The sequence below is a fragment of the Staurois parvus genome, unplaced genomic scaffold (assembly GCF_062004578.1).
Source record: "Staurois parvus isolate SC_StPar_1 unplaced genomic scaffold, SC_StPar_1.0 ptg000751l, whole genome shotgun sequence".
In the NCBI taxonomy this organism is placed as follows: Eukaryota; Metazoa; Chordata; class Amphibia; order Anura; family Ranidae; genus Staurois; species Staurois parvus.
Genome location: NW_028318547.1, coordinates 2,395,975 through 2,420,497, shown reverse-complemented (window position 1 = coordinate 2,420,497; position 24,523 = coordinate 2,395,975). Strand labels below are relative to the sequence as shown.

The 24,523-nt window shown below is 44.6% G+C and overlaps 1 protein-coding gene across 1 annotated transcript; it reads left to right on the top strand.

Annotated features, from left to right (window-relative positions):
- The first annotated feature begins 20,082 nt into the window (after window positions 1-20,082).
- On the top strand, window positions 20,083-21,519 carry LOC149445002 (uncharacterized). The gene is made up of 2 exons (XM_089654320.1): window positions 20,083-20,273; window positions 20,679-21,519. The coding sequence occupies exons 1-2, from the start codon at window positions 20,083-20,085 to the stop codon at window positions 21,517-21,519; spliced, it is 1,032 nt and encodes a 343-aa protein (XP_089510446.1).
- Window positions 21,520-24,523: the final 3,004 nt, after the last annotated feature.

The window sequence follows — 24,523 nt, the reverse complement described above, 5'->3', positions numbered from 1 at the left end:
GTGGACCATGACAGAAGAAAACTAAGGTGAGTTGCATAATAATACTTGATTATATCCGGCGCTCCCAGACCTCCCCTAGAACGCGGAGAAAGCAGAACAGAACGTGCAATCCTGTGCCGCATATTGTGCCAGATAAAGTGTAGGAAAGATTTCTGAAGCGAGTGAAGCTTGGACATAGGAACGGGAACGGGGAGAGTTGCAAACAAGTACAAGAGTTTGGGTAACACGGTCATTTTTAGAACGTTAATGCGACCGAGAAAAGAGATGGGCAAGGCATCCCAACGTTTCAGAGAGCGAGAGATTGCTATAAACAAAGGGGGGAAATTGGCCTCGTATATGGATTGGTAAGAGAGAGAAATATTAGTACCTAAATATTTTAAAGAGTGTGTGCACCACCGGTAGGGAAAGGCTTCCTGAAGCGAGGACAAAACGATAGGTGGGATATGTATTGGGAGTGCCTCAGTTTTGGACGTATTGACTTTGTAACCTGAAATAGCCCCAAATTGTTTCAAGGACTTATGCAAAATCGGTAAAGAAGTATGGGGACTCGTAAGCGTGAGAAGAATGTCATCTGCAAATAACGATAATTTGTACTCATGGGAATGTGACTGTATCCCACGAATATCCGTGTTTGACCTAATAGCGATGGCTAGAGGTTCCAGACAAAGAATAAACAGTAAAGGAGAGAGTGGGCAGCCCTGACGCGTTCCGTTTGACATCTGAAAGGGAGGCGAGAGAAAAGAAGCTAATCTGACCTGTGAAAGGGGGAATGAATAGAGGGCCTTCAAAGCTGCTACAAATGGACCTTTGAAACCAAATCTCTCCAAGACCATGAACATATAAGGCCAGCTTAAACGGTCGAAAGCTTTTTGAGCGTCCAAGCTTAATAACACTGTAGGGGTAGAGGACCTGTTACCCAGATCAACCAGATCAATAGTTCTCCTAGTGTTATCTGCGGCATGTCTGGCAGGTACAAAGCCCACTTGATCCCTATGTATGATCTTGGAGATGATTCCGGACAATCGGTTGGCTAAAATTTTGGTAAAAATCTTATAATCGGAATTGAGTAGGGCAATGGGGCGGTAGTTGTCCACGATAGAATGGTCCTTATCGGGTTTAGGGATGACCGAGATATATGCACGGGAGAATTCAGTCTGAGGTATAATTCCCTTAAAAATATCGTGATATAGAGAGAGGAGATGCGGTGCCAGAATACCAATAAATGTTTTATAGTAGGAGTAGGGCAATCCGTCCGGTCCCGGAGCTTTACGAGAAGGGAGAAGTTTGATTGTGTCCAGTAATTCCTCTAGGGTAATGTCAGCATTAAGGGTGGCAGTGTCCGAAGGTGAAATACTCGGGAGTGACAATGTATCAAAAAAATTATCAAATAATGACTGTGTGAGGGGTGGGAGCAGGTCCGGGGTTAAACAGTTATACAATTTCCCGTAAAATGAGCCAAAAAGAGTTGCCATAGCCCGAGGATCGTAAGTGGGGCTTCCATCTGGCTGTATTAGTAAGTCAGGCATCGTGGAAGGGGACTGAGCTTTGAGACGATTGACTAACATACGATGGGGCTTATTGGAAAATTCATAGAATTTCTGCTTGACCCAAAGGAGGGATTGCGCAGTCCTACTGGAGTCAAGAGCTTTAACCTGATCCCGTAGAGAAATTACCCTCTGGAGCCCAGAAATAGATGGCTTAGCCAATAACCGACCTTCCGCCCAAGATAGCTGTTGTATGAGGGAAGCCCAAGCACTCGCCGAGGACTTTTTTAAACGAGAACCCATAGAAATACAGAGCCCTCGAAAAACCGCCTTGTGAGCCTCCCATAGAGTTGAGGAGGAGTTTACGGAACCAACATTATGGGTGAAATAAGTATCAAGTCCCTGCGATAATTCATCTCTAAGATGGTCTGTGGAAAGAAAGGTCTCATTAAGGCGCCAATGACAAGGTTTGGATATAAGAGGGGGGAAAAAAAGGTTTAAAGTCAAAGAGGCATGGTCGGACCAAGTAATGGGATTAATATCAGAAGATACCAGAAGTGGAAGCAATGGAGCAGAAACGAAAAAATGGTCTAGGCGAGAATAACTACGGTGAGGGGTAGAGTAAAAAGTGAACTGTTTATGGAGAGGATGTTTAATCCGCCATGCGTCAAAGAGACGATGCTCCCTAATTAATCTACGAAAGGATTTTGAAGAGGAGCATTGCCGCTTCGAGGGAGAGGACTCAAAAAGAACCTTCCTGTCTTTATGGGGGGAAAGAATCAGATTAAAATCTCCCCCAACTATCACCTGCAAAGTGGAAAAGGAATCCAGTTCGGCGAGTGTTTGGGATAGAAATTGCAATTGGCCTGTGTTAGGGGCGTATAAATTCAGCAGAACTATGGGAGTCTCACCAAACATACACTCCAGAAGAATGAAACGACCCTGTCGGTCAACTTTGGAGGAAACAACCCGAAGGGAGCAATGTGACCCAATCAAAATTGCCGCTCCGGCCTTCCCAGAAGGATCAAAAGCCGAGTAGGCACGGGGAAAAAATCTCGAGGCAAAACGAAAGGAGCCTGTAGATTTGAAATGGGTCTCTTGGACAAAAATGATATCTGCTCCTGAGGATCGAAATTCCTTCAAAGCCATCCACCATCTATTTTTTGAATAGAGTTGAGGCCCTTAACATTGTATGACAGAAACCTCAAAGCCATTATAAAATAACAGTGGCTGGGCTACATGTATTAGCATGACAAATGGAAAAATTACCATCGATGTAGTAAAAAGAAAAAAAACAGAAAACAGAACACAACAGAAAAAAATACACAATGAAGAGCAGGTATCCGCAAGGATATAAACTTGGGAACGTCAACTAAGCCCAAGTCGTCTAGGCCATTGGCTAGACAGTATCGAGGGCAGCACAACATCCGACACTTCCGGGAGGACGTCAAACCCGGCCAGAGAAAACAAGAACAAAATAAAATGCACCCAGCAAGGCTATGGCCGAACAAAACACCCGATTTGGCACAAAAGGTCACCCCTGAAAATCATCAGGCAGGAGGGTCGCTTGATCGGGGAGGGAGTGGACGTTGCGGTGTGCGTCTCCTCCGACCTCCGTGGACTGGTGTCCATATCTTGGAAGGGGTGGCAGAAGGACGGGATGGATGAAGAAGGACAGTAGATGGCAGTGCAATTGAGCATCAGCAACAGATTCGGACAAACCACGTATACAGATATTTTGGCGCCGTTCCCTGTTTTCCAGGTCCTCTTGCTGGAGCTGCATTTGGGACATGGAATGTTTCAGATAGGCATTATCTTCCTCCAAAACGTGAACGTATTGCACCAAATCATCAAACTTACTTTCCAGCTTATCCGTGCGGTCCCCAATCTGGGCTATTTCCCCTCTGAGCTCATTAGCCAATTTTCCCACTTCAGCGGCTATAGAGGCGGTAATGTTTCGTAAAAAAATTTGCAGCTTGTCGTCTAACGCGGAGATTGTGATCAGAGGAGACGACTTTGTCTGCTGAAGATTCAGACCAGGGGCTGGGAGACCCCCTGGAGTAGGGTTGTCCATAGCCTCTCCTGCTGTCAATTGGGGGTCATGATCCCCCATGTGTGGAAGGATCGGAGCAGAGGTTTGCAGCTGTGCTGGGATTATACAGGGTGCAGTACCCTCCGCGGCCGCTAGAGGTCCGGGATCGTTCCTCGGACCTCTATCCTCACTAGAGGCCGGGGATTGCGGCCTATATAGGAAGCGCCGCAGAGGCGAGGGCCGCGGGTCCTGAGGCTGCGGGGAGGGGGGCTTCCAGCGCCCTATCTTCCCCATAGAAGCCTCTCCCTGGTGCTGGGCCGGGTGCTTGGTGAAACGTGACTCACCCGAGGCAGAAGATCAGCTGTAGTGCGGAGCGGGTGAGTCACTCCTGGCCGGGGATGAGCGGAGCTCAGCAGAACACGTCTGCCATCATCCCTGGCCGCGCATGCGCCCCTGATTCCCTGGTCTTTCATCTGATTTAGTGTCCGTTCTAGCTCATCTGTGTTTTTGGATCTCTTTCAGAAGGAAGTAACATCAGTTAGTCTAAAAGTTTGTTGAGCACACTTATCACAGCCTACATCCATACTATTGGTAGAGAACACTTCTGGCAAATCTAACAATTGCAGTGTCAGTTTCTTGATCCAGAGCTCTGGCAACTCAAATTGAGTTTGAGAGTATAAGCTGTGTTTCTGAGGGGAGGGGCCTGCCTATGGAGCTGAACGGGAGATTGTGGTAAGATCAACCGTACCCAGGCTCCCCCAGCGTCCAGCCAATAGGTCATAATGACCTTCGGAAAGTAAGCAGTGGGAGGGGGACTTGCCTGCTGCTGTGTCCCGTGGGTGAGACCTGGCACCCGGGCCATCGTACGGGAGTCCTCGGATTGCTGGGAGGACTGCGGGAGCGTGCTGGAGGAAGCTGAGCGGAAGGGCCGAAGGCCCTGTGAACTGAGGCATGGAGGATGCTGGGTGGCCACGTGAACAGCTGCAGGGAAGCCCAAGAAGGAGAGAGATGCCGGCCAGCACAGGGGACTATATGCAATTTTGAACTCCCCTCTCTCCACTCTCTCCCTGTCTCCCCCACCCCCCCAAATGATGTTTGACTGGGACTGCAGTGGAAGCTGGAGACTGAGAGAAATATTGGTCAGGGAATCACACACCAGATAGACTGCTGAATTGGAGGAACCCTCCTTTGCAATCCCCCTGCCAAGGAGATCATCAGAAGCCACCCCCCCCCTCTCAGATGTGGAGAAGTGAAAGTCTAATGGGTGAGTGAGAGTGGCAGAAGAAATTGGAGTGTAATAAATGTGATGTGTCAAAAGGAAAAATTAAGTAAATATGGACTGTTAAAGGAGCGGGGGTTGCATATAGGGGTCACTTCGGAGCCTATAGAGGGTCTTATACTCTTATATTCAAACAAATAAAGAACGTTATCTCTTGCAGGGGGCCCATAAGGGAGATAGGGGGAAAGAAGGAGGAGAAGATAAAAAAGGAGAAGGAGAATATTAAACCCGTTAGATATTTGAAATATAGCAAAATGAAGAAAAAAGCAACAAAAGGAGGCGGGTCAAAAGCCCCCATATCAAGTTCAATTAAGAAATATAACCCCGGGCAGGACAAATGGACCCCAGAGAGACAAAGTGGAATTTATGAATATAAGTGTGATAGAGAACAGTAGCGGTGAGAACCTCAGGAGATCCCTGGGAATGTCCAATATAAGCCAAAACTTTGAAGAAGCAGATATAGAAAAGATAAATGTTCTGGATAATTTGGAAGATCAAGATTAAAATTTACCGACTAAAATTGAAATATCATAAATGTTTAAAGGCTTGGAAATATCTATAAAAAAAAGAGATGGGAAAGTTACACAAAGATCTGGGGCATGTTCTTTCCAGAGTGGAGGAGATGGAAAAAAAACTGTCAAGCACCGCCTGGCGGAGTCTCTAGCAACCCACAGTGCGGGGTTCCTCAGGGCGCGGGGTCTAAGTCCCAATCTGCTTATTCACCAGGGCCCCTGATGGTGGGGATGCACTTGGAGCAGACTGAGACCAGGTCGCGACCCCCGAGTACGTCCGGCAGTGGTAGAGAGCACCATCAGGGGTGTGTGGGAAATAGAGCCTGATGTGAAGAGGCTGGCAGGCATGGTAACAGGGACAGATCCGTGCGGGATGGATGGATGGATCATCAGGGTAACGTAAGGAGTAGTCAGGCAGGCCAGGTTAGCAACGTGCGGGCAGCGAGGTACCAGAGGAGCAAGCAGAGAATGGTCAGGGTCACGAGCCGGGTTCAGCATCTAACAGGCAGCGTGGTACAGAGGATCAGGCAGAAGAATGGTCGGGTCAAGCCAGGGGTCAAGCAGGAGACAATCAACAGGGTCAGGATCAATGCAGAGGTCGGCAACAGGAAGCTTCACAGGATCAGAATATAGGAACAGGACAATAAGACCAAACGGCAACTTGTGTCTGTGCAAGACTGGTTTAAATAGCCCACCCGGCGCTGACAGGTGCGCCTGGGTTCTAGTGCCTGCCAGCGCCATCATAGGTGACAGGCGCACCTGGGTCCTAGTGCCCGCCTGCCTGCATGTGTTGTCGGACACCTATGCATGTGCAGACTCGTGTGTCGCGGTGATCCCTGACAAAAACAAATAAACTTGCTCAAGAGATACAGGCCTTAGAAAATAAAATGGCGGAAATGAAAAAGGAACAAAGAAACCTGCTTTATAAATTGGAAGATCAGGAAAATAGGAATAGAAAATGCAACTTAAGGATACGTGGTTTACCGGAGATTCCCCAAGGAGAAGATCTGAGGGAAATGGTAGAGAAAATGTTAGATACATGGTCAGATCTGCAACAGAACCCTATAAAATTGAAGGGGCATACAGAATTGGAAGATTATACCAAGAAGGAGGAAAAGGAAGATCAAGAGATATCATCGCTCAATTCCGATATTACCGGGATAAAGAGGAGATTTGGAAGAGGATGAAAGGAAGAGCTACTATAAAATACGGAGAAATAAATTTACAGATCTTTGTGGATCTTGCTGCAGAGACATTGTTAAGAAAGAAAATCTTGACACCATTAGTAGAACAAATGAAGAAGCAGAACGTTCGATACAGCTGGGGGCTCCCAGCATGCTTAATCGGGTGGAAAAATGGACGATCGGCAAGATTAAAGTTTCCCTGAAACTGAGAGACTTCTGCGAGAGACCTGAGTAGCAAAAAATAGACATTCCTGGGTGGGGGGATGGGGGAGAATGAGAGGGGGCAGGTAGTTCAGGAGGAGGATGGGGGGGAGAATGGGGGAGGAAAAGAGGGGGGAGTGGAGGTGTTTTTTTTTTCTCCCCTCTTTCCTTCCATGCCCCCTTCCTCTCCCTTCCTCCTTCCTGCTCCCCTCTCTTTTCCCCTCCCCTGCTTTTTTATTTTCCTTGACAGGACGTTGGGGGAGGGTAAATGGGAAGAGGTGTCCATGATCAGAGCTCCACCCTAAAGTGGAATCAAAAGTGGGATTAGAACCACAAATGATTCAGAGGCAAAAGAATAGGCTAAAAAGGGAGGGGATGGGAGGTTGGGAGGGGGGAGGGAGAAGAATATGGGGGGGGGGGGTTTGCAGCCTTAGATTGTGCAGGATAGTGTCAGGGCTCCGGGTATGACCAGAGGTATGTGAACTGACGCAGGGAAACACAGGCTTTAGATATGTTATAAACAATATAATTTATTAAAGACTAACAATACAAACATAAACGCAGTGCACCAAACCCCAAGCTAACACAAATACATACAACAAGGTGAAACAAACCCAAACCTAAACTGATACAGATACACAGGTACATACATATATAGAGCACAACATAATCAGGCAGGCCGGGTCGATAACTATCGGGCAGGTAGGTACAGGAGGAGCAGGCGGAGAGAATGGTCAGGGTCACAAGCCAGGGATGAAAACAGGAGAAGTCAGCAGAGGTCAGGATCAGGCAGGGTCAGCAACAAGTCAGGCAGAGGCAGAGGCAGAGGCAGGAACAGGAACAGGAACAGGAACGCAGGTTACAAGATACAGGGGCCCATGGAAAAACACACACCAAGGCCCAGACTGCACGTCTGGCCATCCCTTAAGTACACCTCCTTAATCAGCTTCAGGTGTTTGGCTGGCTTCAGGGTTGAGTCTCTGATTGCTGAGAGCACCCGCTGGCCAGCCCTGGTACTGCAGCCCACAAGGCAGGTGAGTCCCACCATTACTGGCAAGTCCATTCCTGACAGATAGTAGGAGGTATGTTAGTCTGGAGAAATTCTGGAGAACGAAGGGAAAGGTATAGTGAAGAGAGGGAGAGAAAGGAGATGGGAGAAGAGGGATTAGAGGAGGTGAGGAAAAGAGAAGAATGGAAGAGATTTACTTTGTGACTTACAATGTTAGAGGTTTAAATAGTCCAGGGAAGAAATTTAGGATACTTAAAGAACTTCAGCATAGATTCTCTTCAGTGGTGTTTCTACAAGAGACACACCTAGTACAAGAAACAAATGTGAAGCTACAGTCCAGATATTATCCAAAGTGGTATTATGCAGATTCCCCAATTAAACGCGCAAAGGGAGTGGCAATAGGATTTGCGAAAAACATAAGGTTTCAATTGGATGAAAGTTTGGTAGATCCGGAAGGGAGATTCCTGTTCTTGAAAGGAAAACTACAGGAAATAGAATGCACATTAATGAACATTTATTGCCTGAATAAGAGGCCGGAGGTATTTTTAAAAATTATTCAGAAGAAATTAATGCATTTCAAAAAAGGTAATTTGATTTTGGCTGGAGCTGTACATTTTTGCATGGATCCACAGATGGATGTGGCCTCTCTGGTGCATAGAGATTGTAGTAGGTCTCTGAAAAACTTGAAAAAAATGTTATTTCAATGTCAACTTGTAGATATTTGGATAATTAAGCATATGAAGGAAAAAGACTACACATTTTTCTCTCATGCACATGAGATGTATTCAAGAATGAATTACATACTGTTAGACCATAGACTTATGGAGTCTCTGGTTAAAGTAAACATAGAAGTCATTTCGATCTCTGATCATGCTCCTGTCACAATGCAATTACTATGGTGAAATGAGCAGAGGGGAGGAAAATTATGGAGGCTAAATGAGTCACTTCTCCAGGATCAAGAGATGGACCGGAAAGCTAAGAAGGAAATCTAGCAATTTTTTTGAAGAAGTGTTGGTAGCTACGATGTGCGAAGCTTATAAAGTCTATATCAGAGGAATTCTAATAGCGATAGGAGCAACAAAGAAGAGGGAAAGAAGAGAAAAAATAAACACACTTTTTAGTGAACTCTGTGACTTAGAGCTGACACATAAAAATTGAGTAACAAAAGACATCACGCAGAAGATAATAAATAAAAGAGAAGAATTAAATAATTTCCTGGAAGAAGAGAAGAGGAGCTTGTTTAATAAAATGATAAGTGAGCGATATAGATGGGGAGATAGGCCAGGAAAGTATTTAATAAGGGCTCAGAGGAAAAAAAATCTAGGAATTGTATAGAGAAAATAAGAGATAACAAAGGAGAATTAGTTCATTCAACCAAAGATATAGTAAAAGTTTTTAAAGAATATTATAATAAGTTACATAATAGTAAGCCTCATGGTACCATAGGAGAAGAAGAAGTAAGAAAAACAGAAAGAAGACAGGCATATTTAAAAAAGGAGGGATTACCGAAACTAAGCGCAGAACAATTAAAATCCCTGGAAACAGCAATAACTCAGGAAGAAATACACCTAGCATTAAAAAGCACTGTAGCAGGGAAAAGTCCAGGACCCGGGTATACAGTGAGATATTATAAAAACGATGAAGAAATATTAATACCTAAACTGAGAATATATATGATGCTTTAGGAGGAGAGATGGAAATGAGGAGGCCTTCTTTTTGTATGAGGACCACAAGCTCATGTGGTCCTCATACAAAAAGAAGGCAAAGATCATACTCATTGTTCAAGCTATAGACTCCCTTATTAAATACAGATACTAAACTATATGCAAAAGTATTGGCAAGTAGATTGAAGGACCTAATGCCGAAATGGATACATATAGATCATGTCCCAGGGAGAGAGGGTAGAGACAATGGATTAAGATCCCTGTTCCTCATACAAAAAAGTAGGAAAGAGAAAATTCCTGTGTTGGTACTCTCGATTGATGCTGAAAAGGCATTTGACAGAGTAAATTGGGGATATATGTTAGATACTTTGGAAGTAATAGGCATGGGACCTAGAATGAGAGAATGGATAAGGAAATTATATAGCCAACCTTCGGCAGCAATAATGGTTAATGGGGAATTATCTGAGTATATTGGGATGCAGAATGGAACAAGACAGGGATGTCCTTTGTCCCCATTGTTATATGTCCTATCTTTGGAATCTCTTTTGGCTACCATTAGCAATAATATAGATATAAAAGGAATTTGGGTAGGAGAAATTGAGCACAAAGTAGCAGCTTATGCAGACGACATGTTGTTTTATATAGGAAATCCAAGGATAACATTGCCAAATTTAATGAAATATTTAAAAGAATAAGGAGAGATGTCAAACTTAAAAATGAATCCAACTAAAACAGAGATCTTAAATATAAACCTTCTAAATAGAGAGAAAAAAATGTTACAGGAGGAATTCCCTTTCGTTTGGAGGGAAAGAGAACTAAAATATCTTGGTATAAAACTGACTGTATCTTTAAAGAATCTATATAGATTAAATTATATCCCACTATTAAATAAGATTAAGGATGAAATAAAGCAATTAGGATGGGGATCTCAGTCATGGATCAGACGGATAAACCTGATAAATATGGTAATTGTTCCAAAAATTCTATACAAATTCCAAATGATACCAATTAAACTCCTAGAGGTATATTTTAGAACAATTAAAACATTTTTTACAAGATTTATTGGTAGAAATAAGAAGCCTAGAATAAGTTATGAAATTTTAAGTAGCGATAAAGAGAAAGGTGGACCTGAAAAGATACTATAACTCCAAAACTTGGGTATGAATTCCTTCGCTGCAATTTTGGCGAGAATTTTTTATTGGACACATAATGCACAGGGGAAAATCTGAGTAAAAATAGAAAATACACTAAGTTATACAAATTTAAGTAGAATTATCTGGTTACCTCCTCTATACCAAGGATTAACAGATAGCACAAGTTTGTTTACACGTAATGTTTTAAAAGATTGGGATGGTTTACACAAACAAATGGGGTGGGAATGTAACTCACTGTTAATGCCTCTAGGATCCACAGAGTTTTTTCCTCCAGGTAAAGAGAGTATCACAGGGAAGTGGATAAAGAAGAAAGATGTACAATTAAGAGATATAATGGCAGGAGAGGAAATATGTCCACTTAGCGAACTGAAAAGTAGGAGGGAAATATTTACGAGAATGGATGAATGGGGCTTTTGTCAACTAAAACATTTTATAGTGAGTCTTCCAAAACCACTAAGAAAAAAGGAGGATTGGAACACCTTTGAGCACTTATTAGATACACAGGGAGATGGGAAGCACAGGATTTCTAAAATATATAAGATTCTCACAGGATTAATCATGACTATAAAGCCACCATTTATAGAGAAATAGGAAAGGGACTTAGGAGTAATAATTGAAAAGGGAAAACAAAAGAAAATGTATAGTTTAATTCACGGGAATGTAAATATGAAGGACTTTGAAATTAATTACAAGTGTTTGGTAAGATGGTATATTACACCAAATGTAGCACATAGAATAAGTGGAGACAATTCACCTTTATGTTGGCGGGGATGTGGAGATAGAGGTACAATTTCACTTATGATGGGAGTGTCACAAAATCCAAGAGTACTGGGAGGGTACAGTACGCATAATTCAGGAAATAACAGAGGTCAATATCCCAAAGGATCCAGAGACATGTCTTCTCTATGGTACTGAGTTTTCGGTAAAAAAATATAAAAAAACTGGATTATTGTATTATCTGAATGCAGCGAAGGGATTGATACCCTATGCAGAGCAATACAAAGCAGCTGTCAGGATCCGGGTGTTCTGCGCCATCGCGTTGGGCGGCGCATGTGCAGAACACCAACACTCACTACCCGGCGGGCGGTAGGACCTAGGCGCGCATGGCAGTGGCGGGATTCGCGCATGCGCACTCGGGATCGCGGACGCGCGCCTGGCACCAATGACAGCGGGAGGCGGGCTATTTAAACATAGGAACAGGTATGTCAAGTTACCGTTTGGTCTTGTATCTTGTATCCTGTTCCTGTGTTGCCGTATACTCCATTGCCGACCTCTGCTTGTTCCTGATCCTGCTCTTCTCCTGCTTAACCCCTGGCTTGCCTGACTACTCTTCCGTCTGATCCCTGGTACTGTATTTGCCCGCATCCTGCTAAACCTGGCTTGTGACCTGACCATTCTTAGCTCGCTCCTATTGTACCTCGCTGCCCGTATAATACCGACCTGGCCTGTCTGACCACGCATATCGTACCCGACCATCCATCCGGCTTGGATCAGACCAGTGTATCTGTCTGCCTCTTCCAAATTAGATTCCGTTCCTGCACTCCCCTGTCAGTACTCTCTACCACCACAGGACGCACTCGGGGGTCGCGACCTGGTTCCAGTCTGCACCAAGTCCATCCCCACCATCAGGGGCCCTGGTGAACAGCAGGCTGGGACTTAGACCCTGCGCCCTGAAAGCATCTGTGCAGTGGGCTGCTAGAGACTCTGCCAGGCGGTTATAACAGCAGCGTGCTGGAGTTTACAGGGAGAGATTTATATTGTTTACAAACAGACCTCAACCTCGTCAGTGATACTCAGCGATCGCTGGCACCCGGTGATTGACAGCTGTTGCCGGAAATGGCAGTGTGGGTAGGGCATTCGCGCGCTAACTACCCGGAAATACAAAATCACATATATATATGTGATTTTGCGCAGCCCTGCTGCCCTGTAGGGCAATCAGGAAGCGGTTAAATTGGATATGTACGTATGGAAATTCAGGTACATTTCAGTATTTGTATACTTCTGTTCAACAGAAGCTGGTTTTGTTTTTGGAAAAACAGTTTTTCATTGGCTGCAGCACTGATCTGTGTATTCTGACTTGGCGAGTCCCCACTGTCAGAATACAATACTGCATCGGGGGAGATCCCTGCATACAAACCACTTGTGTGGATCTGTCAAGTTTTTATGTTCAATCAGCTGGTTGAAAAAAAAATTGTTTTATATCCTGCTTTAATGTTGGCTTCCTGTTTCTTCACTAGTTTGATTAACTGATTTTGAAGATCTGTGTATGATGGTGATGAGGTAGCAAGCCTCTTAATAATTGACTGGTCCTCATAGTGTCCACTGCAGAAGGATAGCAGTGTGACAAGGGTAATTGTCATCAATTAATAAAAGCGGAAACATCACCCCCCTCTTTTTGATGAGACGTCATGAGTGTCTCAATACAGGCACATTATTTCTGCATCTGGGGACCTCAGACTTACAGGAAGATGCAGGAAATATCACTCAGAGTATGGCTCTGCCTAACTTATTTCAGCATGTGTCATCATCAGAGCCAGCATCTGGTTGAGGATGCTGCTCTGGATTATTTTGTTCTTCCATGCAGCTGGGGACTTCAGACTTACAGGAAGATGCTGTCACTTGCCTTCTTCTGAACGGGACTACGACTGTAGACACTAAAGAATGTGCTCTTTCCAGATTTTGAAACATTCTTCTCCTTGTGGTACACAAACATTGACAGAAAAAATTACTTTTAACTTCCTTTAATGTGCTGCCTGTAAACCCTGTGCCAACATTTCAGTAGGTTTGGCTAAAGTACTACTTGCATTGTCACTAGGGTGTTCGTTATCATTAGCCAAGTGTTAAATTACCTAAAACAAGAAAGATCTATAAATACCCCTGTGTAACAATGTACCTAAATATAATATCCACTTTCAAAAATATTGTGCTAAAAAAAATTATACTGCTTAGTTCATAAAAAATAATTATTCATAAATCCAAATAAACAAAAAACAAATTCTTAATGTACATGCTCAAGTGTGATGTTTCCTTTTTTTTAAATAAAAGAAAATAAAATTGTAAAACAATCCTCGTTGTTCAAAATGTGATATCAAAACACCCCTTGTCCTTCACCTCTTCAGGTAAATGACTCACCTCTTTACAGAAAAAAAAAAAAAAGATTCATATTTAACTACCTGCCGACCGCAGATAGCCGAATGACGGCTTCACTGCGGCCGGCCAGTTCTGGGTGGACGTCATATGACGTCCTCCCAGAACGCGCTCTCCTGCGCGCCCCAGGGGGCGCGCACCCGGCGATCTCCGTGATCGCTGTGTCCTACGGACACAGCTGATCACGTGATGTGGTAAAAGGCCAATCACAGCGGCCTTTTACCACCTGATCAGCGGTGTCCAATGACACGCTGATCAGAGGGAAATGCAAGTGCCGGTTCTCTGCTGCACTTTCCTCACGCTGTCAGATCGTGAGGAAAGTACTGCCGAGAACTGGCAGTTGTCAGAGCGGGGATCGGCACCGATCATCAGGGCACTGATGATCGGTGCCCAGCAGTGCCACCCGCAAGTTCTGCCCACCTGTGCCCAGCAGTGCGCCCACTAGCTCCGCCCACCTGTGCCCAGCAGATCACCCACCTGTGCCCAGCAGTGCACCCACCTGTGCCCAGCAGTGCACCCACCTGTGCCACTCTGCAGTGCCACCTACCTGTGCCCAGCAGTGCCATCTACATGTGCCCAGCAGTGCCACCCACCTGTGCCCACCCACCTGTGCCCACCAGTGCCACCCACCTGTGCCACCCACCAGTGCTGCCCACCAGTGCCACCCACCAGTGCAGCCCAGCAGTGCTGCCAGTCAGTGCCACCAGTCAGTGCCCAGGGGTTGTGCCAGTCAGTGCCGCCAGTCAGTGCCCAGCAGTGATGCCAGTCAGTGCCGTCTATCAGTACCCATCATCAGTGTCACCTATCAGTGCCGCCTATCAGTGCTGCATATTAGTGCCGCCTATCCGTGACACCTCATTAGTGCTGTCTATCAGTGCCACCTATCCGTGCCACCTCATTAGTACTGCCTATCAGTGCCCATCAGTGCTGCCTCATCAACGCACATCAGTGAAGGAGAAAAAATGCCTGTTTGAAAAATTTTATAATAGAAACAAAGAAACTTTTTTTTTTTTCAAATTTTTTGCACTTTTTTATTTATAGCGCAAAAAGTAAAGCGCCCAGCAGTGATTAAATACCACCAAAAGAAAGCTCTATTTGTGAGGAAAAAATTATCAAAATTTCATATGGGTACAATGTTGCATGACCGTGCAATTGTCAAGCTGAAAGCTGAAAATTGGCCTGGTAAGGAAGGGGGTATAAGTGCCTGGTAGGCAAGTGGTTAAAAAGGTGTCATACACTATACAATCCACTTCAGATCCTGTTTGGAGTTCTATGCAATCTCAAACATCCAAAGATGGGTTAATGGATCCACACCCTTCATTAATTGGCTTGTAACCCAGTCATGCGAGGTTCTCACAGTTCCAGACTATTTGCCAACATGTCAAAGACAGAAAGGAAAGCTTAATAGCGTAAAACAGTCCACTATTTATTGATAAAAAACTATAATAAGTGCACTCACATTGCCATGTGTTATGCCTAAAACTAGGTGGTATGTGCATATACAAGTAAAGCAGTCAGCTTCCGCAACAAATACAGACTGTGGGTCAATGCAGACTCAGTGAAGGAAATATCACTCAGAGTATGGCTCTGCCTAACTTGTTTCGACATGTGTCGTCATCAGAGCCAGCATCTGGTTGAGGATGCTGCTCTGGATTATTTTGTTCTTCCATGCTACTATTAATCCCACTTCAGTCTCCACCCAGAACAAGGCCTCTGCGAACAGAGGGGAGTCCCTGCCTGGGAAATTACCAGTAATCTAATCAAAGTATTTGGGTAATAATGTGAGCTTTATATAGGACCACATTAAGGTATTAAAGAGGTAGTAAACTCTCTCCAAAAAAAAGTTTTCCCCTGCACAGCAATGTCATAATGTGCTAATATGCATCACATACTAGCACATTATGTGAAACTTACCCTGAAACGAAGGCCTCCAGCAGTGCGCTGACACCGCTGACAGGGCTTCCATCTTCACTTGGTCCCTCTTCTGGGTTCGTGGGCTCCAGTGGCATGAATGGCTGAGCTGTGATGACGTCGCTCCCACGCAGGAGTCACTTTTTATGGCACACATCTCTGAAGGAACGACATGGGCATGAGTTCCTTCAGAGCGCATGCGCCAGTGCTCTACACAGGTAAATATCTCCTAAATGGTGCACATTTAGGAGATATTTACAGTACCTACAGGTAAGCCTTATTATAGGATTACTTGTAGATACAAGTTAAAAATAGACTTTACTACCACTTTAAGGAATGCTTTCCAACATGTTACCAATTTCTTACTTTGAATATGTCTGAAGAATTTAACATTAAAATGTTTATCATAAACATCTTGATGTCTTTAAATTGTGAACCTGGAGCTTTCTTTTACCACAAATATACATTTCATCAATATATGCTGCTTATTGAAGAATGCGGGTTGATTTTTTTTTTCTTAGAGCTCATTTCAAAATATACCAGTGACCACAAAACCACAGTATGAAGACATTTGTTAACATTCGCAGAAGGCAGCTAATTAATTGGTCATGTTTAGACATGTAACGATTTGTACATATGCAGCCCATGTCCCTATTCTGTTTTTAATTTGTAACTACATTTCTTGGATACTGTAGAAAAAAAATAATTTCTTTAAGGCACTCTATGTACTCTGCAAACCAAGCTCAACCAAACCAAAATAAACATTCTTTAAACCACCTCTTCATACTTTATGAGCATATCTATTCATATGCATCTGTTGAAGTTAAGGTACCCATAGCCATGATGACAGTTGCTCTTTTATTAGCATATCAGATGATATGCTAAAACAATATAGCATATCTCATTCCAGGATACTCTCTGTCCATTGTGCTCCTCTCCAGCTGCTTCCTGTGTGTTTTCATCAGGTACAGCATGCTGTGTGCTCTGCTGGCTGAAATCAATTTGCTAAAAAAAAAACAAAACAGCACCCTAGCAAGTCTATACATTTATTTTAAACAAAAGGGTTATGCTATGCTAAAGGCAGGGTTGTCTGATGAGGGACGCTAACAACTGCATAAACGCTTAATTGTTGCCCCTCCTGTGGAGATGTGAGTGGGGTATGGGAGTAGGACAACCCGGATCTACAAGTTGTAATGCTATGAGGCAGGGCTGAACTGCCAGGGTAGTGAGTGAGGACACTTGGGAACAGACAGAGAAAACTCGTTCCCCTCCTAGACCCACACCTAGTAGGCTAAAGTGGCCCCTGGGTCTATGGAAGTTCTTCCTTGTATGAGAGGAAGGTACACCCTGTGTGAGTAACACATGCCATAAGAAACTGTAACATCTGTAGAAGATGGCTGTAACCGTTTTGTGAGACATTGAAGTGCTCTGCACCACTGTTTGGGAAGTCATGATGTGATGGATTTGGTAAAATGCCTATTCTGTTTCCTGTTTAAAATATACATTTTATATATATATATATATATATATATATATATACAGTATATATATATTTACTTTTATAATTTTTCATATTTCTAACTATATGTGTTGTGCGTATATATTTTTGTCTGCTGAGCTTTGCAGTCCTCCTTAACTTGTTTGCTCAGAGCGATGTTCTCAGCCCCTCCCTTCGCGCTGTGAGGATTTTGCAGTTACGGCCTTGAGTATGTGGGGGAGTGAAGAGATATCGGACAAGTTTCAAACATCAAGTTTCTGCACTTCTCCAATATTTCAGCCAAGCAAAATGTGCCTTTTAGAATATGACTATTATTTACATAATAGTGATGTATACTCTATTGTTTTCTATGTATAAAAGGTTAAGCACCGCCCTGCAATAAACAGAGATGAGGACGTGGTTATACTGCACAGTTGTCAGTGTGATCATTTTTCGGCGTGCACGCAATCCATATCTCAAAATTAGGAACAGCAGCAGACATTCAACCCTGAGCCCGATTGTGGTTCCCAAAACCTTTACAGCTGGCGCCTACGCGGGGCCCCAGGTTCTGACCGACGGAAGACCGCGCGAGGGACTGAGCGGCTGGCCAGGACAGACCAAAAGGGATTTGCGCACCCCCTGAGCGTTCGGTAGATACTTTTACTTAATAGTATGATTTGTTTCTGTCCGGTCTGGCCGCCGGTCTTGTCGGCTTCCGGAGGCCATCTAGAGGCAGGTAATTTGTATTCCTCGCCTGGGGCAGTTTAATGAACCTGCCACTGGATCTCTGCTGACTATGTATTATTTGTTCAGTGTCTGTCATCCTGTGCGACTGTGATGACTCAGTAGACTGAAAGATAAGTTGCAATTGGGTTTCGGCCAGGTGAGCTGTTGGTCCCTGAGGAGACGGAACCTTGCAACAAGCGTCTACGAGTCGGGTTGATAGTGTGAGAACCCTGAGGGTTTAGCTCAGTTGCTGAGGATTCACGGAGCGAGGGGCGGCAGGTGTAATGTCCTGTTCTGAGTGTATTTATGGATTACTGTTTGTTCTGAGATAAAACAGAAAGCAGCGGAGGAGGAATATTAACCTATTAGTTGTCCGCGCTGCCTCTGAAACCGTTAGCTGAGACTACAGTGAAAGAACAGAACAGAGCGAGAAGAGTTTGGATACGAGCTGGGTGACCCAGAGAGAGAGGGGGGGAAGATGGGTCAGAAAACAGCCAAACCACAGCAAGGATTGCTAGCATGTGATATTGTAAAGAGGAGAGAAGGAAGTGAAGCAGTTAAAAAGTTATCTAAAGTAGCGAAAGTTTGTGAACTCAAGGTCAGCATTGCCTGATTGCAGCCGGGAGGACTGGCGTAAATTATTCAAGGAACAGAGAGGAATTTTATGTGATAAAGGTTTGCTGAATGTGGTAGAAGCTTGGTATAGAACTGCAAAAGCGTTACATAAAGGATGGTTGGAAGAAATTCAAGAAAATGGCGATTGTACAATGTATGTGTATCACAAGATTGAAAATGGAAGTGTGCTAAAACCACCGCCCTATGACGATAGAATTCAGAACAAAGGAGGGCAGGGACAGCCCTGCCCTTCGTCTAACGCTCACTTTATTCCCACCACCCCAGCCCAAACACAACCTACCAGCAGCCATCTTATCTTGCTGCACCTGTATTGTCACTTCCTGCCCTGCCCAGTACACTTCCTGGTAACAGTGATCTTGCTGCACCTGTATTGTCACTTCCTGTCCAGCCCAGTGCACTTACGCCTGGCGGCCATCTTGGTACACCCGGAAGGCCCAAACAAGGCGTATATCCAGTTCTCCCTGTTCTAAACTAGGATGGTTCCTACCACACTCCCGTTTTCCCCAATATGGAAGCGTCACCTTTACAAGCCGGATACATGAATGACAATGCATTCGAGTCTGATGATCGACAGCCGCAAGCGGCAAGGACGCCGATAGGCATGACTCCCAAACCCATGCCAGACATCCAATTGAATGACGATGCATCTGAATGGAGTGATTGACAGCTGCAAGCAACAAGGGCGCCGATAGGTTTGACTCCCAAACCCACGCACAGTGGATAACAACCTAAACAGGAACAGTACACAAGACAGCCCCGACATTCAAGATTACCGGAAGGGGCACCGGTAATGTATGTTGCTTTTACCCCATCACAAGCAGCGGCCTTAGTAACGAGTCTGCCTGACCCAAAGAAACAGCCAATGCCCTTTTACCGCAGGGTAGTGCAGATACAAGAAACTTACTCAGCTGCTTGGAAAGACCTGTTCAGTCTATGCCAAATTAAAGCAGGACATGTTTTCTGGCCGGTCATGCAGACAGCCTTTAATGATGCCTGCCTGACAAGTGCCACTTCCTATTCTTCAGGCGTGGAGTTCTGTGCCCAGCTCCACGACTGGGCAAATGAGAAATTGGTGGATCAGACCACCACGATCCAAGACATCACCCAAGATAAAGGGGAGTCTGTGGAGAAGTATTATGCCAAACTCATACAGGCCTTTGATGATCTGGGCTTCTTGCAATATGAAAAGGCACACATACATATGCTCTCAACTGCTTTTGTCTCAGGGCTCAAAGAGAATATCAGAAAAGGTCTGATGGTGGCCCGCCCTGAGTACCGCTCAATGAAGATGTCCGATTTACTGTTAGTGGCCAGAGGCATAGAAAACCAAAAAGGGAAAAAATCAACGCCTCTCATGGTGACCAATGACGAAGATCCCACCTACACTCGTCCACCACCACTGCCCAATATCAGAGAAAGGATCACCTGTTATAACTGTGGGAAACGGGGACACTTTAGAAGAGAATGCAGAGCCCCAAGACTTCCCAGACAAGACAGGGACCCCTGGGAAGGGCAGCGCAAACATCAACCACCACGCCCCAACTCTCGATAGGAAATGGGCAAACTCATGTTGCCCCTTATGGCAGTGTCCTCGAACGGGACTGGGGGACCCCTTGCAAAGGTCACGTTACCCATACAGGGAAAACCTACCACCTTTCTCGTTGATATGTGTGCAGCCAGGAGCGTGCTGAGGGCTCAGGACCTGCCTGCTGATTCTTTCCTTTCCACTATTGATGTTTCCTGCGTGGGTGTGGATGGGGTGCCCCGCTCCAGCCCACTTACAGAGCCACTCCAAGTGGGGACATTTCCTGATTTGTTTGCCAGATTTGTGGTGTCCTCTACATGTCCCTTAAATCTGTTAGGAGCTGACGTGCTGTCCAGACTGCAGGCCTCAATCATTTTCACGCCTGAAGGAGGACTCCTCTGCCTTGTGCTCCTTACCCCTCATGATGACATTACATGAAGCAATAACCCTAGATGCAATACCACAGGAAGTACTTGATAGAATCTCTACATGCTTATGGTTCACAGGACCTGAAGACATTGGTCATTTGAAGGTGCCACCGGTTTCAGTCAAGCTCACAGAGGGCGCAATATTGTCCCGAAAGCCACAATATCCACTCAAACTGGCGCAGTCAGAAGCTATATCAAAACATGTAGTTGCTCTAGTCCAGAATGGAGCCTTGGTCCCCTGCACCTCACCATGTAGCACACCCCCTGCTTCTTCTGGCACAGCATGACATTGCTGCCATCCTGAATTAGGCAGAACCCCCGACACCTGTCCACGACCAGACATCTACGGTTGCAAATCTCCCTCCTCATTCCTGACAATGTGACCCTCCAAAGGTGTCTCACCCTCAACCCGGCCACCCTTCTGCCATTTTTTGAGAGGGGAGAAGAAGGTGAAGAAGGAGACCCCTGCACTACTCCACATGACTGCCTCAAAATGATGCGCATGGAAACCACACATCTCCCTACAGTGAGTGAAATTCCTCTGGAAAACCCTGACTACACACTTTTTGTGGATGGCTCCAGATATGCAGATAAAGGAGGCAAGTACCACACAGGTTATGCTGTGACCTCGGAATTTGAAATTCTACAAGCAGGAGCATTACCACCAACTTTATCTGCCCAGGAAGCAGAGCTTCAAGCCCTCACTACAGCGTGTAAGATGGTAGAAGGTAAAAGAGCCAACATTTACACAGACTCAAGGTACGCCTATGGAGTAGCTCATGATTTTGGTATCATCTGGAAAGCCAGAGGGTTTCTGACAGCAGCTGGAACATCAGTGAAACACGGCCCAGCCATCAAGGATTTAATGGATGCACTGCTCCTGCCTGATCAAGTGGCTGTCTTGAAGGTTAAAGCACATGGCAAACTGAATTCTCAAGAGGCCAGAGGAAACCACTTGGTGGATATAGCTGCCAAAGAAGCAGCGAAAAACCAACGAAAAACATCCCAGGTGGCTGAAGAGGAGAGTGAGACCACAGCACAGATGCTTTTGGCGGTGCATGTGCCATCTGACAGGCAATACCTGATCTCTATGCAAATTGCTGCTTATACAGAAGAAAGGCTGGAATGGATTGAAAAAGAAGCAGACTGAGATGGAGAACTGTATTCGATGAAAGGAAAAACTTGTTTACCAAAGTATATGTATCCAGCAGTTGTCCAATGGGCACATGGACATGCACATCTCTCTAAAGAACTTAATGAATTCACTGATCAGCAAGTATTACTGGGCTCCAGGGATAACCACCTTAACCAGAAATTACTGTGCCTCGTGTGTAGTAGGTGCAAAATGCAACCCGGGGAGGACAGAAAAGACACCGCAGAAACATCTGGCAAAACCCCTCTATCCATTCCAGAGGGTACAGATTGATCATATACAGATGCCAAAAAGTGGCCGATATGAATATGCCCTAGTGGTGGTGGATATGTTCTCTGGTTGGCCAGAAGCCTATGCTGTTACAAACATGACAGCCAAGACCACGGCTTAGAAACTACTGAGTGAGGTAGTCTGTAGATTTGGGGTTCCAGAGGTGATAGAGAGTGATCAGGGTCCAGCCTTTACAGCAACCCTTACAAAAGAGATTTGGACAGCACTGGGGGTTCAGTTGGCCCTACACACCCCATATCACCCTCAAAGCAGTGGAAAGGTAGAAAGGATAAATGGGACTCTAAAAAACAGAATGCTAAAGATGGCCCAAGAGACTAACATGAGTTGGCCAGACAGTTTGCCCATTGCTCTGTTTAGTGTCAGACATACCCCCTCAGGGGAAACATGCTCTGTCCCCTTATGAAATTTTGTTTGGTTCAGCCCCCAGACTTGGCTGTTACTTTCCACAGCAGTTGCAGTTACAATCTGATGTGTTATCTAGCTATGTCACACGTCTGTCTAGAGAATTAACCCGTATCCATTTCCAAGTGTTTTCTTCCATTCCAGATCCTGAGTCAGATACAGGAACTCACAGCCTATTACCCGAAGACTGGGTGTTGGTGAAGAAATTCACGAGGAAAAATTCACTTGATCCCCGATTCGAAGGACCATTCCAAATTCTGCTGACCACAGCCACTTCTGTCAAGGTGGCCGGGAAGAACACTTGGATACATGCCTCCCACTGCAAGAAAGTCCCAACACCTGAGGAAAAGGCGTCATCTACGCCACGATGATTGTGTTGTATATCCTTTTTCTAATGAGTGTGACAGAGGCTCAACAGGTGGCTATCACCAAAATAGGCGACACCACTATATTTTGGTACAATTCATCCAACACACATGTGGCTAACTTTTTATTTGATTACTGTGATGTAAGCCTGTGCCCAGGCCCGAGACAGTGCATGTGGTCTAAGATATTTCTGACACACACACACACACACTGATTCAGCATCTAGTCACAGGAGGAAGCGGACAGCTCCCTCTGGAAGTTTTGACCCTCATGTATATATAGATGCCATAAGGGTCCCAAGGGGGGTCCCTGATGAATTCAAAGCCAGGGACCAGGTAAAAGCTGGTTTTGAGTCTTTAATCCCCATAATAACTGTTAACAAAAATGTGGATTGGATTAACTATATATACTATAACCAACAGTGGTTTGTGAATTACACCAGGGATGCCCTCCAGGGAATTGCTGACCAATTAGCCCCCACCTCCTATATGGCATTCCGGAACCGGGTGGCCTTAGACATGGTGTTAGCTGAGAAAGGAGGTGTCTGTAAAATGATAAAAAGAACTGGAACCTGTTGCGCCTACATTCCTGACAATACCGGCCCAAATGGTAAGGTTACTCTGGCTATAAAGAAATTAGAAGATCTGTCAGTGGAGCTGAAGAAGAACTCAGGTATCACAGACCCGTGGGATCAATATTTTAGCTGGATGAGTGGGTAGCAAAAAGTGCTCGCCCAAATCGGTGTAACGGTATTAATAATTCTAGTTTTTTAGCTCTGATTGTATGTTGTATTCTACCATTTGTAAAGAAGTTAATAAACAAGGCTGTAGACAACAGCACACCTACATTTCTCCATCAAGAAGAGGAGGACCCCCTTCCGATGGAAGAGGATAAACCCTTCACTCCCCTACGGTCCCTTCCCGCCAACAGCAATTTCACAATTTTGTAGGGATAGCATCTGACTTCCTTATGTACAAAGTCTGTGGCAAGGGGGGTGATGAAATAGTCATCACCTGTCTAACGTACAGCATAAAAGAGTTCCAAAGTACATAAGGACAGATGAGCTAGGCTTTATAGGGCAGAGGAAAATAGCCATTTTAAGGGGGGGCTGTGATGGATTTGGTAAAATGCCTATTCTGTTTCCTGTTTAAAATATACATTTTATATATATATATATATATATATATATATATATATATATATATATATATATATAAATTTACTTTTATACTTTTTCATATTTCTAACGATATGTGTTGTGCGTGTATATTTTTGTCTGCTGGGCTTTGCAGTCCTCCTTAACTTGTTTATTCAGAGCGATGTTCTCAACCCCTCCCTTCGCGCTGTGAGGATTTTGCAGTTACGGCCTTGAGTATGTGGGGGAGTGAAGAGATAATATACAAGTTTCAAACATCAAGTTTCTGCACTTCTCCCATATTTCAGCCAAGCAAAATGTGCCTTTTAGAATGTGACTGTATTTACATAATAGTGACATATACTCTATTGTTTTCTATGTATAAAAGGTTAAGCACCGCCCTGCAATAAACAGAGATGAGGACGTGGTTATACTGCACAGTTGTCAGTGTGATTATTGTCCGGCCTGCACGTGCAATTCATTTCTCTAAAAATTAGTAACAGCAGCAGAAATCCTACCCTGAGCCTGATTGTGGTTCTCACGACCATTTTAATGAGAAGAAGGGAAGTGTTTTGCATTGTGTACTTCTGTCAGTGAGTCATGTACTGCTAAATGTACTGCACAGTACCTGTGATCTAAAAGAATATGTAAATGCTCACCCTCAGTTTCAAATAGAAATGAAGGGAAACACATTTATGTATACATATAAAAAACATAAATACTTTTTTCCCCCTTTTCTAAGTGATCGCATACCCTCTGTTCTCAGCTGCATAGGAGCTGGGGGAGAAGAAACAGCAGCACACTGAT